The sequence below is a fragment of the Osmia lignaria genome, chromosome 16 (assembly GCF_051020975.1).
Source record: "Osmia lignaria lignaria isolate PbOS001 chromosome 16, iyOsmLign1, whole genome shotgun sequence".
Lineage (NCBI taxonomy): Eukaryota > Metazoa > Arthropoda > Insecta > Hymenoptera > Megachilidae > Osmia > Osmia lignaria.
Window position 1 is genome coordinate 2526638 of NC_135047.1, and position 18280 is coordinate 2544917.

Here is an 18280-nt window from a genome sequence, read left to right on the forward strand (position 1 = left end):
TAAATCTAGGTAGCTTGGATCTCGAGGGAAAAAATTAATTATTATAGGTACAGAATAGGAAACGCAATTGTTTAGGATTAAAAGAAACATTTGAAAGGCTACAAAACACTGTACCGTTACCACATAAGTCGAGGAAATGCTTCGTAACGCGAAGTAATTCAATTTAAAAAAACAACATTGAAGTAACAGCAACATCGACATCCTCGATGTTTAAATTGCTTGTTGAAATTTCGAACGAAGAACGAAGGGGTTCTCGGATCGTGTACTTCTGATGGCTCGTGATTAATGTTCTGACGATGTTGATGAAGGTAATGAAGTCGATTAGAGTTTAGAGCATTCAATGGATGAGTGGCTAGAACCAAGAAGCGTGATGAATGGTGGTAGTTCAGAGAGAGGATAAATTCATTGGCAGTAGTGGTTATTTCGAGAATTTATAGATATCAGAGTATTCCAATTTCAAAGCGATTTGAATTTCTATTTCTGTTTCGATTTTTCTTTTACCCTGAGTTCCTATGCTTAAAGGGGTAGATCCACGGTCTTCGGTCAGAAAAGACCAAGTGATGGTTTGAACTATTTCTATGATTTTTTTTTAAGCATTAGAAATGAATTGTTACGTCTTTGTAAGGTCGATTTATGGAGTTGTTTTGTATTCCAAGAGACTTTGCTAAGAAGGAGGCCACAATTGGTAGAAGATTGTTCCGGTCAAAGTGCAGTAGGACCTCGGTTATCCGAATGTTTGATTAACTGAACAAATATTCCAAACGTTCATGTACATCTTAAGTTAGAAAGCAGTGACACCTTCTGTAATAACAAATTAATAATTTTTCTTTCTGAAGAAAGCTAACTTCAAAATTTATGTAATTAATTTTTTTTTTTTCTGACAATTGCGGTTTCATGGTACAACTGAATCATTGAGTAGGTAATGCAAAAGGGAAGCAAAGACCTACGATACAAAATATTTGTTATGAGTCTTCAGGTTTTAAATAGACGATTACTCATGTAGGGTCAGTAGACGAGTTTCGTAGCAGGGTCGTCGCTAAAAGGCGAATAGTCTTTTGAAAATCAACTCGTTGACGGGTCGAAAGCGGCCAGGTATTTAAGCACACTGTGCTTTATGACTTTCTGTTGGCCGACCTAAATTTCAAGAGTTTACTGCTGCATCTACCGAGGTCAATGAGTGTCAACGCGATAGATGACGAGCCGTCGTTTGCCACGTCGACAATAATTTCGCGTTCGTGTTGAAATGACAATGAAACCGTTGCTGTTACTGCAAAAATAAGATATATGTACTCTAGATGCCTTTCTTTTCTTCTTATCCGAATGATAATGCCTTGGATGCTTGAGTTTCTTTATTTTCAGATAAACTTCTTTAAGTAACGTGATATTTATTATATAACTTGCAGTGTGATTTCATTAAATAATACGAGACATGTCTGAAGATTGATTATTTTTATATTTAAAAGACGGGTACACAGACAGTTCTTCTTTAATGAATATGATTTTACTTGTATGTTGTAGATGAACGAGAGGATGTACAGAAGAAGACGTTTGCAAAATGGATAAATTCGCAATTACTCAAGGTAAATTAATCGTGAATTTTCCATATGGGAATTTATTAAGGGTGTAAATTAATTTAGTGCCTAGTAAATTAATTAAGTTAATTACCATTTTCATATAGAATCATCACGAACCGATTACCGATTTGTTCGTCGACCTGAGAGATGGCAATCGACTGTTGTCCCTTTTGGAAGTACTCACATCAAAAGTTTACGTAAGTACACAGCTCTTTAGCGAAGGTGTACGATCATAGGCGTAAGTAGGTAGAGGCCCGGATGGGCCTGGTTCCCAAAAAATGCGGCCTGACTATCCCACCTGAAGTTATTGGAATTTATATAATACACCTGAGAAAAACTTTTAATTACGCCAATGTGTACGATTACATAAGCAAACCGATGGGTCACGATAACTTATTATTGACGGACGCAGTCCTTTTTTTTATTCCACATCTGATGTAATCTTACAAGCATTTCGCTGACAGTTGTTCTTTTTTTAAATACACTTTGGTGTAGTGCGTTCCGTGTTTACGATATGAGACTTTGCCAGTAGAATACCAAGCAGGTGTGCGTATCGAGTACTACGAATATTTGCATAAGATTGCCGATTATCTGTGCACAGTAGGCGTAAGAGCATTCCAAGAGAAAAGCGCGCCTTGTTCACAAGTGCCTTTATTTGCTTTTAGGATTTCTGCTTCTTTTATCCTTTCTAGATAAAAAGTAGTTGTACAATTTCATTTTATGAGTAGCATTACTGGCTCTGTCTAGCTCCTTTTGTCTCTCCCTACATGTATATTGCATTTTGTCTATTTTTTTGTTATAAAAATATAAAATAAACAAATAAATCAAATCACTGTCAGCGAAATACTGAAAATAGATTTGCAAAGTTTGTTTGTTAAAGATCAAAATCATCTGATTCGGTTTATATTTTTCAGAAAAGAGAACGTGGTCGAATGAGAGTTCATCATCTAAATAATGTTAATAAAGCTCTGCAAATTCTAGAACAGAATAATGTGAGTTGTTGGTACTAAATCCCCACCAGAATAAATGAAGAGGTGTAAATTAATGTTGGTTTATATAATTTTAGGTGAAACTCGTAAATATTAGCAGTAACGATATCGTTGATGGTAATCCTAAGCTAACACTTGGATTAGTATGGAGTATCATTCTACACTGGCAGGTCAGTTTTACGACTGGCTTAGTTATCTGAAGATGAATGTTTAATTACTCGTTTAATTACTCCTTTCTGTGAAACTCTAATTCATTGTCATTAATATTTTGATTCAGGTACATTACCATCTCAAGGATTTAATGACGGAATTACAGCAGACGAATTTGGAAAAAACTCTTTTAGCATGGTGTCGTCAGAATTCACAGGTAAATACATACTTTACCACTAAAGAACTTTAGTACTTGTTTTCGTGCAATAACATTTCTTCTTTGTCTTCTAGAATTACCCTGGAGTTGATATTAAAAATTTCACCACATCCTGGTCGGATGGTTTGGCATTTAACGCGATTCTCCACAAATGGAAACCACATTTGTTTGATTTTAATAATATAGCGCGTAAACATCCTAATGCTCGACTGGATCACGCATTTCGTATCGCTCAGGAACAGTTGAGTATCGAGCGATTGTTGGATCCAGAAGGTATATCAAAGAAAAAGATTGGGTACATCCTTTGTGGTCCAGTTATTTTGACCTAAGTAATTTAGGCTCTCCTTAGGATCTTATGCTCCTCTTACATTCTTCCTAGATTTTCCCAGGATTTTCACAACATTGAAAGCAAAATTTCTTCCCCTATCTTTTTTTTAACCAAAAGGAGTCTACTTTACACCCCATTGTATGCTTGGACCATAAAGGGATGACGTTATGTCTCTATTTACTATTATCAATTTGACACTTATAAATCAATTTATCATAGACGTGAACACATCGGTGCCAGACAAGAAGTCAATAATGATGTATGTTATGTGTCTCTTCCAATCGTTACCCCATTCCGGAGATGATATAGGCGAGATAGATCTTTCAGTAGCGAGTGACAGTAGTCCGGTTACAACACCCGGAGCTGAGGTATTCAATTTGATCTCATATCCTTTATGCAATTCACGGTGAATATTAAATGTATATTATTTATAGAATCCATTATCATTTACAAATTTTGGAACGCCAACCTCGAGGCCGATGAGTCTAGCAACGAATGTGTCCGTGGAACTCGGTGGCTATCAGGTTGCTCTTGAAGAAGTTCTCACCTGGCTTCTTGAGGCAGAAGATAAATTAAATCACGCTCCAGAACCTGGATCTAGTTTGGAAGTATTAAAGCAACAGTTCCACGAGCATGAAACATTTCTAATGGAGTTATCCGGACACCAGGACGGTGTCGGTGCTGTACTGCAGGAAGGTGCGAGATTATTAGCGGAGGGTGGTTTACACAAGGACGAAGAGCACGAAGTCCGCGTTCAAATGTCACTATTAAATTCTCGATGGGAAGGACTTCGAATGAGCGCGATGGAAAGACAAACTAAAATTCATGAGGTGTGTTTAATGTATACATCTAATTAATCTTATCTAGCTGTTACAGATCAGATAGATAAGCATTACTTATCGCGACCAAATTGTATTACTGCTCTTGAGTTATTATTTAATTATCAATGATCGAAAGCTTATTAATTGATTTCCACTCAATAATTGCTACCATTAAGAAGTCTATTAATAAATTATCTGTTAATGAGGTGTTAGTAATTATGTTTGAATTATTATAGGTACTTATGCAAATGCAACAAGGCCAATTAGATGCATTACGGCAATGGTTAACGAGTACCGAAGATAGAATTTCGCGAATGGCAGCTATTGAATTAAATCAATCTGCTTTAGACGATCAACTGAAACAATTAAATGAACTAGAACAAGATATTGAAGCGCAACAGGGAGTCGTCGATGGTATGAGGAATATGGTAGTTGTTGTAGATGAGGAAAATTCCGAAGCGGTTTATGCTCAAATGGAAGATCAATTATCTGCTCTTGGAGAACGATGGACTCACATTTGCCAGTGGAAAGAAGAGAGAAGGCAACGTTTACAGTCTCTTTCTTCGCTTTGGCAAAACATTAATGACGATTACAAGAGATTAGTATCCTGGTTAAATGAAACTGAAATTACATTAAAACAAATGGAGGCAAACCCGGCATCTGAGATTGGCGAGGTATTGGAAAGGATTAAAAGGTTGCAGATTTTGAAAATGGAAATGGATTCAAATCAAAGAAAATTAACATCTTTGCAAGAATCGGTTCAAGAATTGGAAGGGCAAAGTACTTCGCCAGAATGTGTTACTATATTGGAAAAGTTAGAAAATTTGCAAGATCAATGGGAAGCTATAGGGCAAATAATGGAAGTGCAGACTCAAAGGATTACTAGTTCAGGATTCGAGTTTGACCTAAAATCAGAAAGAGAGACAACCATGATTACAGGTAACGAATGGATGTCTGAGACAGTAACAAGTATTGCTTATAAAGAAGAAATCAGTGCAACGTCAACACCGCATAGTGATTCAAAGAAACGCCGTGTAGATAGCACCGCTAGACATGAATTTGAATCTGCTCTGCATAATCTCTATAAGTGGATCGATTATGTTGATTTAGAAATTGGACGATCCGAGGGAATGTTTGATGAATTAAGTGTTGAAGAAAAGAAAGTAGTATATAATGACACGATAGCTGATATAGAATCCCACAAAGATGAATACAATAGAGTTTTAGAATTGGGGAAACAACTTCTTGATGAATTAAATAATGCAAACGAATCAACCGAAGCGGAGGAATCAAAACTTAAAGACATCCAAAATTGTTGGATGGCAACTAGTAATCGACTCGACGAAATAAAAAGTCGTATAGAACATCTGGAAGAGGTGAAAAAATTTAAAACGGAATTGGCTAGTTTAAATCTAATGTTAGATAGTTATACCAAATGGTTTGATTCAAACAAAAGTAACAATCAGATCGAGCCATTTAGGGTAAAGATGAAATCAATGAAGTCTCACGAGGAACGCATAAAAAAGTTGTTAGAAAAAGCCAAAGAACTGTCAGAAAATCAAACCGGTACCAATGAAAATGTTAATATAAACACAGACGTGCAAACGTTTGTTTCCAGCTGGGAAAAGTTATATAAAATGCTGTCTGAAAGATTGGCTGAATTAAATGATGCTGTTGATAAAACACCACCAAAGAAATATACCGACGCAGTTGCGAATCTTACTTCTTTTATTAATAACGTGGAAAGTACATTACTGTCAGAACATATAGTGATGTCAGATGATAAAACAATGGCAGAACAATTAAGAAAGTTCAGTGATCTACAGGAATCTTTAAAAGAACACCAGGAAGTTTTTAATTATGTAAACAGTGTTGGACATGAATTAATCATGAAAACTAATGGAGACTCTCAGGGACAAAGACTTAAAGAGGCATTACAAGATCTTAATACCAAGTGGAGTGATATACCTATAATACTTGAAGAACGTCAACAGAATTTATTGAAAGATATACAATCATTAAAAACATTCAATGATGAACTTTCTGATCTTGAAAGTTGGCTTGAAAAATCACATCACTACCTAGAAGAATTGTCAAAAGATAACGTGACAAATGATGTTGAATCTATGGAGCTTAGATTAAAGCAAGTTCAATCTTTCTGTGAAGATATAAATCGAACAAAACCAAGGATAGAACAACTTCAAACTTGTACGAACAAATTACTTGAAAATTCTGAGCCAAAATTCGCGAACGTATTAAATAATAAATTGGAAGTTGTATCGCATAAATGGAATGCCGTTGTTGATGGTGCTAAAAGTTTAAATGATAAGTATGAGGACGCTTTGAAGAAAAATGACGAGATTATCAATGGAATAGAAGATTTTACAAAATGGTTATCATCGCTAGAAAAAGAAATACCAACTGAAACAAAAATAACATCATCGGTTGAATTGTTCCAAGTTCGCGGACGATATCAATCTTTAAAGGAAAAGATTGATAAACGAGTAGAAGAGTTCAGAAATCTCAATGAAATGGGCAATGACAAACTGTTAAGTTCAGAAGGATCCTCAGTGCAGGAACTTGGTAGACGTTTTACATTTTTAAATGCTCGATGGACTGATGTTACAGATCGTATTTACGAAAGATATAGACATTTACAAAACGCTAGTCACGAATATGGCGAATTTCGTGCTTTAGTTGCACAAGAAAGCGATTGGTTGGATAAACTAGATAAGAGATTGAAGAAATCAACGGAAAGTGCTGCTGATGCTGAAGAAATATCAGAAGAACTAGATGTAAGTAAAAGTTTTATAACATTAAAAAAGTTTTTTGATATACTTATGCAACTATATCTATGTTTCAAAAAGGATCTAGAAAATTACATACGAAATCATCCAGAATTAAGGCTTGAAAAAATACAAGAAATTGGCAAACAGTTGATTGAAAGCAATATTATGACACAATCTATCCAAGCAGATGTAGAGAACTTAACAAGTCGCTGGGAAACTTTAAATAATCAGGTGCGTAAATGTTGTGTATTTGTTAATATTAACCGATACGTGTATTTATACTCATTATTAAATTTTGTTTATAACATTAAAAATATGTTTATTTTTAACTGCATGCACCGTTGCCAAAGAAATCTTAGATATTTATGTCGAGAAAACTGTTCTTGCTTGTATGATGAATTATTAAATTACTGCATATGTGTTATACTGAAAACGAATATGTTACTTTTCTTTTGAAGCTTTCATAGATTTTCGATACAATAATGTTTGTTCAATTCTTTAAGTATCATAAGTTGTAATACCTAAGAAATATAAAAGAATAATAGTATACATAACAACTGCTATTATAATAAAGTTACATAGAAAATTAGAATTATATTTTGAGTAGGCAGGGCAGCGAGCAAAGCTGCTGGAAGGATCAGTGAAGCAAGCACAACAATTAGAAGGATGCATTCTTGCTCTTCAGCACTCCTTAACCCAAATAGATTCTGTACTAACAGCACGTCTTGACTGCGATCTTACTGCTGACGATTTGCCTCATGATTATCAGGTCTGTTAGTCATATATATATATATTATTTTACTAAATATTTATATAAATAAATAATAAAACTGATGTGTCAATCAAAGCGCAAATTCTTTGCTTTTGTATTAATACAAGTTATGAAGGAGCATGGCAGAGAATGTTTTTATAATTGAAGTTTGTTATATGTATATTTTGTGAATATATTAATTAAAGTGTATAATATATAACACCTATGATTTTTGTAATTATAATTGATATGATATAACAGAAAATAGGCAATAGTAATATTGTGATAATATTAATGAAAGATTTCCAATTCAGAAATTAATGGAAGAAATGGAACATCAACGTTCTACTCTTGAAGAAATGGTGTTGCAAATTGAATCTTACAAAGCTTCTGGAAAACAGGAAGCTGCACTTAGGCTGCAAGAGCAGCTAACTCTTATTGATCAAAAGTTTGCTGAAGTTCAAAAGAAGTTTCAACGTTTCCGGTGCCCGACAAATTTAGAACCGAGATTATCCAGAGCTTTAAGAGAACTTAGAGGAATAGAGGAAGCAACTTGTTTATTGGAATTGTCGTCTGAAGATCCAGAAGCCATTGAAGGACAACTTAAACATTGTCTGGTAACTTATTTAATATACTTCATATTTTATAAAATTATTAATTACGTGACAAATGTATTTGTTAAACTTTATAGCGTTTCTATCAAACGCTGAGCGAGATTAAAGGCGAGATAGAAAATATAATACTGACTGGTAGAAAATTAGTTGAAGAGAAAAGCGTTGTTGAACCAGATAAATTTTCAAGACGAATTGATATGTTAAAGGAATTGTACAATAAGGTAATATGTGTATAATGTATCTGCAATCTCTACTATCATGTATTATTACATGGATGTATATATAATTATTTATGTATTGCAGCTGGGATTACATATAACTGAATCAAAATCATGTTTGGAATCTGCTTTAGATTTATCACGTGACATGTACAAAAATATGTCTTATATTAACATGTCTTTAGATAGCATTAACAAGGAACTAGATACGCAAAAAAATATGCCTGATTTACCAGTTAATGCGATATATGTACGAGTAAGTACATAAGTACTCGTTAAATCGATGTATAATAGGATATTTTTTAATACTAATGCTATTATTTTTTAAATAGGAAACTTTGACAGAAGTGATACCAAGACTAAATGTCGTAAAAGATAAGTTGTTAAACTCTCAGGAAGAATTTTCCAAACTTTGTGATCCTATGTACTTAGAGCAACTTAAAGAAAAGTTGTCGGATGTCGTTACCAGATTAGCAAATACCGAAAAAAGATTAAGACTTTGTAATTCTTCAGAGGTAAATATATGTAATATTTGATAAATCGTAATGATACTTAAAAAATATTAATATTTTCAGGAAGAACCTAATGTTGATGAGATAAATGCATGGCTTCTACAAATGGAAGAAAAACTCAATAAATTAGATGGTGTTCCAGTTGATCAACTGACAGAGAATCACTTTGAACAATGCAAGGTAATTAGTTATTTATGGTTTTAATGTTTTAGTTGTATTTAATACAAAAAAATATTTGTGCTGGGTTTAAGGCTGTTCAAACTGAAATGATTGAAGCAAAACCAAAGGTCAACCAATTGCAACGTTATACATACTATCCAAAGGTTGCAGCAGTCTGCAACAAGTGGGAAGCTGTATCTAGTAGAATACAAGTACGTAATTATATTTGTGTAATTAATTTAAACATCATTCATTGCTTATCTTTTCATGGCTTGTATTGCTTGTTCTTTAACTTAACATCTGGTATATGTAATGCTTGTGCTTTATAGTACCATTACGTATATCTCATTAAAAGAATTGTTCGTAATATAATTTCACATAATTTTTTATATTTTGAAATAATACAACTATTTATCCTTAAAAACTAATGTTTCAATTCTACTAAAATTTACGATTGTTGAAAAATATATTTTTGCATTAGTCTTCTTAAATTCTTTAAGAGCCAAAGGATAATTATGCTAAAGTAACTATGTTTTATACTAATTATTTTATATTGTATAAGTTATGTATGTACATCTATAGAAAAGTTTTGATTATATTTAATTGTATAAGTATAATCACTATTATGTATATAGTTAACACTTCACTATTTAAACAATTAAAATTAAGTATTAGTTACATTACATTATGTAACACTATACACCAGTGCATCTTATAAAACACTTTGACTCTGTCCAAGAGGTGTCTCTAGCTATGTAAATAATACTGTCACTATTAATAAAACACAGATATCAACTTTGGTGGATGGAAAAAAAAAATATTATAGATCAATCGTTTATGACATTGTCTCTCCCCTTGTATAAATTTTCAGAAGTGTGAATCTGATATGCAGAAACAAACAGAATGAGGAATGAATAAAAATGTGCTCCAAGTTTTTGTACTGGTGATGGATACACGCAATGAAAAAGCTTTGTTTGCACAATGAAATGCATTGTCACTTTCATTTTGGCCATGCTTGATATTGTCACACTTATTAACAATGCTCTTTCAATTAACTGTTGCCTGTCCATGAATTTTCTGTTACCTATCATATTTTCACAGGAATGGATCCACAAGATCACAGACAGTTTATTAATAAAGAGTAAGGTGGGAGAAACTAAGGGGAGAGACAATTATGGACGCACTAAATTGTCTAAACAGCCGGAACAAACTTCGGTGCAACTAGTTAAAAAAGAAAATAAATTGATAGACGAGAATGAGGAAATATATGGCATAGGATATCTTAATCCTGCGTTTGACGAAAGTCAATGTAATGTTAGAAACACACCTGAAAGTTCTCCAATCGAAATTGTTCATCGAAGCAGGAAATCTATAAAATCTGAAAAAGTAAAAGCTAAAATCGTAGATGTTAGTAAAACTGTTAGACGGAAATTAGACATGAGTTCTGTCCCTGATGTTGTTCAAACTTCTCAACCACAAGTTGTACACATAGATGACGATCCATCTTCTTCGTCTCCTGATTCAGATGCATACGTGGCTGATGAAGAATTCTTTCTATCAAAAAATAGCTCTTTATTTTCTCAAGTTTCTTCAAACACGTTGGTCACATCAGACTCGAAACCATTCAATATGTACCATACACAAATGAACCCTTTCCATATTGTTGAAGTGAAAGAAATGGAAATAGTAAAGTCAGTTGCATCTCCTGAAGATCATGTAATATTGCCAAGTGCTAATGTCAGTGTAGGATTAATGCCACAAGTTGTTGAAAGAGTAGAAATCGTTGAAGATACAGAGACAGAACCAGAATCGGTAGATACTGATACAGAAGATAAAGAGACTAGGGGTAAGATTTGTAGTACAAGTAGTACTGGAAATCAAATTGTTAACAAAAAAAGGGAGCTTATTCCTATTTTAAAGAAAAAACGTGCAGTAGATCCATATGCTGCAAAAAATGTTAAGAAGTTAACTCTTAAATTAGATGTTGAGAATGTACAATCAGAGCATCAAACTTCGTACAATAAATCAACGAGAGTAGAGGAGAATGTTACACGAATTCACGAGTCTATTTCAATGAATTCACAACAATTATGTAAAATAAGTAGAACTGACACAATTGAGAAAGCTTGTGCATTGAAAGACAAAGATAGCATTGCCGAGTATCTTATACTAGACGATAACGAAACACGTTTAAAATTAAGTTCAAAAACTCATATTTCTCTTTCGCCATCAGTAAGTGATGCGAAAAGAAGAAAAACACATAATGAAAAAGAATCAACTCCGTTAAGGGATACTGATTTCTCTAAATTACGTAATGAAAATCAAAATCTCGATTCGGAGAGGAGCACAAAATCCTTGATGTTTAGACGTGCCAGAAGTATCTCAAAAGATGATACATTAGAAGATTGTGAAAGCTTCTATGGAAGCGATAAAGAAACCGACGATATTTTAATTTTTTCTGATGATACAGAAATTGATGTTGGAAGTTCCAGTTCAGAAGGGGAAGATCCAAATTTAGGAGAACATGTTGAGCACCTCTTGGGCAAGGTAATTTTAATAGCACTTATCTTGCCATGCTAAGTTGCATTGTCCATATAATGTGCTATTAATAATGTAATCATTGTAACAGTAACAGTTATGACTTAAAAGTTTTGTGGATATTTAATAATAGGTGAAGGTTAACATATACATAAATCAGTTTAATACTTTGAAAATTTTTTTATGATTTTGTTCTGTATAGCTACAGGCAGAAAAATTATCGCAGGAACTGCAACAGCATAAAGCAGATGCAAAGGTTTCTGGTGATAAGAGGGTCTTTAAAGCTTCAACAAATTTATCCAGAACGGGTTTAGAGAAAAGTATTTTGGAATTTGAACAAGCTGCTCAACTGATGTTACACAGAATGGATGTTATGTTAATGAGCATCAGTAGCATTAGTAATGAGAAAGATCCTACTAAGCGTTTGGAGGTTCGTATAATTATTGTAACTTCTGGAGAGCAATAAAGTTTATGTATAGTATTTATTGATGTAATTATATTCCAGGTACTAAAGGGCGAAGTTAGTACTCTTGCACCAGATGCAGCAGCTTTAATCAGCAAAGGCGATGGTCTAGTCATGACAGTGCACACATCTGATCCCATTAGAGCTGAGAAGATAAAGAACGAACATCAGGATAAATTGAGAAGTAAATGGCACCAAGTTATGTCTGAGATAGAAACGAGACGTATACAAGCACAGCGAGCAGAAGAAATGTTGCGACAGTACAATAACATAATTGCGGAATTTGAGGATTGGTTTAGGGACGTGCCATTAAAACTTGAACAAGTGAACAATTATGAAGGGCAATTAGAATCATTCACTGAAGAATTTGATGCCAAACAAGAACAAATTCACAAACTAAACGACTTAGCAGTTGAATTGAAACGATTAAACGTTGGATATTCTGAAACTGTACGTTATAGCATTAACAGCAGGTGGCAGGAAGTTAGTTCACAATTTAAAAGATTTAGCGGCAGTAAGGATAAAGATAAGCATGTAACTGATAAGAAAGTTGAAGTGGTATGTAAGCTTATTGAAATTATTTATATCTTCTTGTTATAATTATTTTTATTAAATCTTTTTATATCTTAGGATGTGGGAGGTGTTGATATGCAAGAATTTACCATGAAAGTTAATAAGATTAGAGAAGCTGTTGTGACTGTGACGAGATCTCTAAACTCAGTACCTTTGAATGGCGACGATTATGAAATGTTCTCCAGCCAAGAGGAGTGTCTTAAAAAAATTAGCAACGCTTTGAACATCCTCAAACCGAGTATCGAAGAGATCAATTCTGTTTTCGAAAATGTTGCTTCTCAGTTAAGAAGGGAACAAGCCGAACAGATCAGACGTTTGAGCGACAAATTACGAGACGAATGGATAAATGTCAATCAGAGTTATGTAGAAAGATATAATCGTTGGAATAAATGTTATGAAAAGTGGAAAGAAATTAGCAACACCTGTAGAACATTTTCGGACTGGCTAGATAAAACGGAAGATTCATTGAGAAGATTACACTCCCTTGGTCATTCGAAAGTATCAAAAACAAAAATATTTGAGCTGGAACAGGAGATTTCTAGGATGCAGAGAACTATGAATAATATCAACGTTTCAAGTGCAAGTATTTTCAGCCGTGCTAAGTCAGAAGATATGGTGGAACTGAAAGAAATGGTAGAAACGATAAAGCGTCGCTGGCAAAATATTATAACCGATTTAAATTCAAGGAAAGAGAAGTACGTAGTTATTTAGATTGACTATATTTTATTCAACAAATGTTCATATTTTATTCTTTGAGACCGATAGTTTTTGATACACACGTAATATTGTTAAGCCTCCTTCTCCTATAGAGCTATTTCAGTTGTGATTTGCCTTTGCTGCTGTAGTGATCAACGTAGAATAACCTACAATAAGAAAACATTCCTTGTAATTTAAACTACATTACATTTAACTTTTAACATTTAATAAATATAGAATTTGTGAATAAATTGATACACGGAAATAAATTTTTCAATATTAGTAACGCGTCTATATTAGTCTTTCTTTAGGTGTTTTTTGTTATAGTATATTTAATAACTATGTATTGTTTAAGGTGTTTTGCTATGGAGAAGAAAGTGAACAATGAAAGTAGAATTTTGGAAAGTGCTTATAATATCTTGGAACAAATAAATTCCTTATTGGTATCTGCAGCAAATCCCTCAGACGAGACTTCATTATCAATAAGACTGTCACTCATTAAGGTAAGTTGATAGAATTAGAAAATAGTAATTTTGCAATTTAATTTTGAAGTATAATCACTATTCATGTTTAAATAATGCAGACACTAATTTATTTCATAGTGTAATATATTGTAAATTAAATTTGATATCTTGTTTTTTTGCTATAAATATGATTTAAACATTAATTTCTTGGAAGTAACGTTATCAAACTGAAAGTGAACCTAATAATACTTTCCATCTCATGACTACATAGACTAAAGTGTGCCAAGACATAAATAGCATTGAACTCTTACTTTCTGCTTAGTTTATCATTAAATTTAAATTTTCTTCATATAAAATAAATTGTGTATACATTTTATATACAAAATGATAATTATTATTTTTTAGGCAAGACAGGAAGAACTCTCTTCTCGTAAAAGGGCATTGCAGAACTTAATCAATCAAAATGGTATTCCCTCGGCAGAAGACGAATGTAACAAACTACTTGCTGACATGGATAAGGTAATTAAATTTGAAATTTATTAAGCGAAAATGATGGATAGCGTGTTTGTAGGTCCAGTTTAATTAAATCATTAATATTAATTTTCTAGGCTAATACAAGTCTTTCTAATCATCGTGAATATGTTGAAAATAAACTTGCTTCTCTTAAAAAATATATTTGTACATTGGATGCTGTTATGGCATGGGTTATGGAAACTCGAACAAGAATTAATATATCTCGTGATTTACCTCAGCAAGAGAGAGCTGAAGTTATGAACAATGTTATGGTAAGCATGGAAATATTTATTTATTTAAACAATTAATAAAGAAAAATAATTAACAATATTTTATGCAACAGACTAAAGTTGAAGATCGTGAAATGGAAGTAAAGGATGTACTGGAAAATTACACCAACTTAGAGAAAGAGTGCGAATCTGCGAAGCAACCTATTTCTGTAGAATTACAAGTAAGTATACAAAGAACATCGTTTTCCACTTGATATAAATTATTTTTGTTTTCATACAATCGCGTATTTATTACAAAACATGTTCTGTACAAAAAATGCTATACTAAAATTTTTAAACGTTTGAATTTCGTGGTAAAAAATTCACCAACCAATCAGAAGCTTCCTCCTATTAGCGTCGCGATCCTATTGGTTGGGAATAGGTTAGTATAAAAGGGGGCGCTTCGCGGCGTCATTACTCTTCGAACGATCGAGTGTGCGGGAGGACGTTTGTTCCGAGTTTTGTCAAAATTTGTATTTGTGATTTAGTATTGAATTTTTTCTTAAAATTGGTCGTGTATTGTCTGAATCTAATAGGAGAAGCTAAAGAAATTGAGAGAAGACTGGCAATTCGTGAAAAGCAGTGGAGAATCGCCGAATTATGATGTTAAATCTGCAACAGCGTCGGGGCCGGCGTCGCGGGGTATTGGTAAGTACTTTTCTCTCATATAATTGCATATAATCAGAATATAACTACACAAATACAAGTTTTTCGATGCTTTTAATGATAAGCATCGATTTTTGACGAAATAAGTATACTCAACAAACTAATTTCCACATTTTGTAATACTTCCGGGTTTCGATTGCTATTTCTTGCGCGGGAAATCATTTCCATTCGAAATTTAGTTCCGGCCTTTGCCGCAAGATGGCGACTGTCGCTATTGCGGGAATTTCAAATATTTCCTTACGTATTATAAGTGTTACTATCTAATGCTAACAAAATATTAATATTCAAGAAATTTTATAATTAAATTATTTAAAGTCTCCTTATACACGGCTATATTGCTATTTTATAATTTTAAACAGGTAATTGATAGAAAAATATAGTTGTTGAGTATACTTATTTAAAAATTCATTGAAAGTAGCTCGAATTTTCTTTATACGTATATCTTTGTAATTGCGAGAGAGATTTTCAAAGGAAATTGGTAATGGAACAATAAATAGTACGTTTAGCCGGGTCGGTAAGCGTGGCCACATATCACTTCCACTCCATCTTACGAAACGATATATATCCGCCACGTTAAGTGCACTCTTTTCAGCAAGTGACGGCCCTTTCTTCTACTTTCTCGTCCTCTGATCGATCTGTGTATTCAGAATTGCCGATGGCGATCAATTTCGCTGAGTCGTCGTACTTTTAATCGGAAGTCTTTTTAGTGCCATTCAGAACCGATGGCTTTGATAAAAACCGATTCAAAACTGAGCCGCAAAGACTAGGGAACGTTCAGTTTACTTTGCTTCTTACTTGCAGATTGTTCATAACTTAGAATCAAATTACAATAGGGAAAAGGAATTATTATAGTAATTGTACAGGGTTGAAAATATATAATAATATAGAAAATCTTTTATAAATTTAGTCTAATTAGTTTTGGAAAAGGGCGCGTATAGTGGGCGTTGAACGTGTTAATCGTCAGGTACCGGAAGGAAGGACGCGAGGTTGTTGATCCAAAAGCGGAGAGCTTAACGGAAAGGTCGAGGGTTTGTAGTATAAGCGAGACCGTCGGGCCGCATAATGAGCGGATAAGCCGTCTAATGTAGTCGTGGTGGAACATGGGAGGACCTAAGATAGCCGAGGCTTCGTTGTTCCCCGGTCTTCTGTTTCCAATGCTTCCTTCCTCCATTGTCTTCCATCTCCGGCGGATAGTGCTCCATCAAGATGAAATCAGACTCGTTTGACAAAAGTTCGGTTACCTACAAACGGGATTAATCTCGCGTTCTCAACCATTCTCCTATTTATAACATTATCTTTCCATCGTTTCCACTCTTTTTATTGCCAGAAATTATTAGTCCAAATCCTAAATATTTTTCAAATCATTTTAGAACTCTGCTCGTAGAAATCAGATTCATTTTCAATCAGCGAACGTTCAAGGGTTCATTAGTCCATGCATTAACCGATGTATCATCTACACGCGTACACTGTCGGGCAAACTGTACCCGGGGAAATAAAGCTGATTAGCCGAATGAACTCTCGTAGCTTTCGCGTAACACAATATTTCATCGTTTCGATGGGAAAGCGGATTGGCGGCTGATTCGAGCTGACGCGATTAACGAACGTATATGCATTGTGAGTCACGATCGTGTTAACGGTGAATTACCTTAATCCCAGAAAAGCTGTTTCCAACGAGTCTAACGTACACACGCGGAGGACGAGGAGAACGTATGTTCAACTGAACAAACACGTTGCTCGTTAGCCAGAGAGCTCATTAAGACTTTCGTATTCCTGTGGTCACGTTTTTCTTTTTTCACTGACGTAGTCAGCAGAATGTTTTCTAACATTTATAATAAATGTGAAGAATTAAATTACAGTTAGGGGTTGAAAGGTCATTTAACCTTCTATTAAAAAATCAAAATTTTCTTCTTCGATAAATATCAGAAACAACAAAAATGAAAGAAAAAATGATTGCACCCCTTTAGAGATTTAGTTAATTTTTCTGCTTTATAATATTTGTGGAAAATAAGCTTATTTGATAGGCGCGATAAAAGGGGAGAAAATTTTCGAGCGGTCGATGGACAGGTAGCTGGTGAAATATATCGGATGTTGTGCCGTTGTGCTGACACAGGGATCGCGTTGTATGACGCTGTGCTAATTGCAGCTCGGTGTTGTACGAGAGACAGCTTTTTATGCCGCGACTGGTAATGACATCCGCCCTGCACAGCTGACCCTCTATTATTTCTCGGCGAGCCTCTCTTATCGAACAAAATCCCGTTGCGAATGGGACGCGTATATTTATTCCGGGCCGAATTTCGAATTTTCGCGTATCAAAGCTTTATTTCAAGCTTCTTCCATCGTAAACCCGTCGACTGAATAACGAGTCTCGAGACGAAAACCGTATCTCTCTGTTCCACGAATTATGATGTCCTTTGTGTTTCACCAGCTCTCGGTGTAAATTCACCAGCCGAGAGTACTTTGGCCACGGGTAAAAGGGTAAGATGATTGTTAATCACATTCCGGCCTCGACAATGGAATTGTATTGCTGGGAAATCAAAAGGAAATTAAGGGAAACCGCGATGCTCTTCTGGCAGAATAGAAATTTAGTCCTTTAGGATATTTTAAGGACCAGAGAATGCTTAGGGGCTTTATTCGTGATTTTCTATTCAGAAGTAAAAGGGTTAAATCTTAGATATCTTTTAGAAGTGATCCTTTGAATAGAAATATAGAAGGCATTGGGAATTATTAGTTAAATCATTGTTTTCAATCTCAATTTAATGCACGTGGTACGAGTATTGATGTTCCCTGAGGAAGTGAAAAACGAAGAGGGTTGTCAGGGATTTACGTCGAAAATAAGACGAAGGGACACTTCTTCGGGATCTAATAAGAGCCAGCTTAGCCATGAAATTTTATTGTACCACGAGAAAGCTTCCCAGTGCTGATGGGGTGGTTTCGTTCTGCCATACGTTACTGCTACGCATGAATGCTCGTTGGACA

At 34.3% G+C, this 18280-nt stretch overlaps 1 protein-coding gene across 3 annotated transcripts in view; it reads left to right on the forward strand.

The window, feature by feature from the left end:
- LOC117600812 (dystrophin, isoforms A/C/F/G/H) overlaps positions 1-18280 on the forward strand; it is a 346950-nt gene that overhangs the window by 9894 nt on the left and 318776 nt on the right. For 2 of the 3 annotated variants that reach the window (XM_034316725.2, XM_076692879.1), the window contains exons 4-29: positions 1519-1580; positions 1679-1771; positions 2489-2566; positions 2641-2733; positions 2841-2930; positions 3005-3203; positions 3478-3626; positions 3693-4088; positions 4316-6874; positions 6947-7099; positions 7476-7637; positions 7934-8236; positions 8311-8454; positions 8537-8707; positions 8784-8966; positions 9027-9143; positions 9215-9334; positions 10224-11669; positions 11863-12090; positions 12166-12681; positions 12754-13391; positions 13748-13895; positions 14262-14375; positions 14465-14641; positions 14713-14820; positions 15175-15286. In XM_034316725.2, the coding sequence (XP_034172616.2) occupies positions 1519-1580; positions 1679-1771; positions 2489-2566; positions 2641-2733; positions 2841-2930; positions 3005-3203; positions 3478-3626; positions 3693-4088; positions 4316-6874; positions 6947-7099; positions 7476-7637; positions 7934-8236; positions 8311-8454; positions 8537-8707; positions 8784-8966; positions 9027-9143; positions 9215-9334; positions 10224-11669; positions 11863-12090; positions 12166-12681; positions 12754-13391; positions 13748-13895; positions 14262-14375; positions 14465-14641; positions 14713-14820; positions 15175-15286 (8559 nt within the window). The remainder of the gene's footprint in view (positions 1-1518; positions 1581-1678; positions 1772-2488; positions 2567-2640; positions 2734-2840; positions 2931-3004; positions 3204-3477; positions 3627-3692; positions 4089-4315; positions 6875-6946; positions 7100-7475; positions 7638-7933; positions 8237-8310; positions 8455-8536; positions 8708-8783; positions 8967-9026; positions 9144-9214; positions 9335-10223; positions 11670-11862; positions 12091-12165; positions 12682-12753; positions 13392-13747; positions 13896-14261; positions 14376-14464; positions 14642-14712; positions 14821-15174; positions 15287-18280) is intronic. The other variant, XM_034316729.2, reaches the window with a different exon arrangement.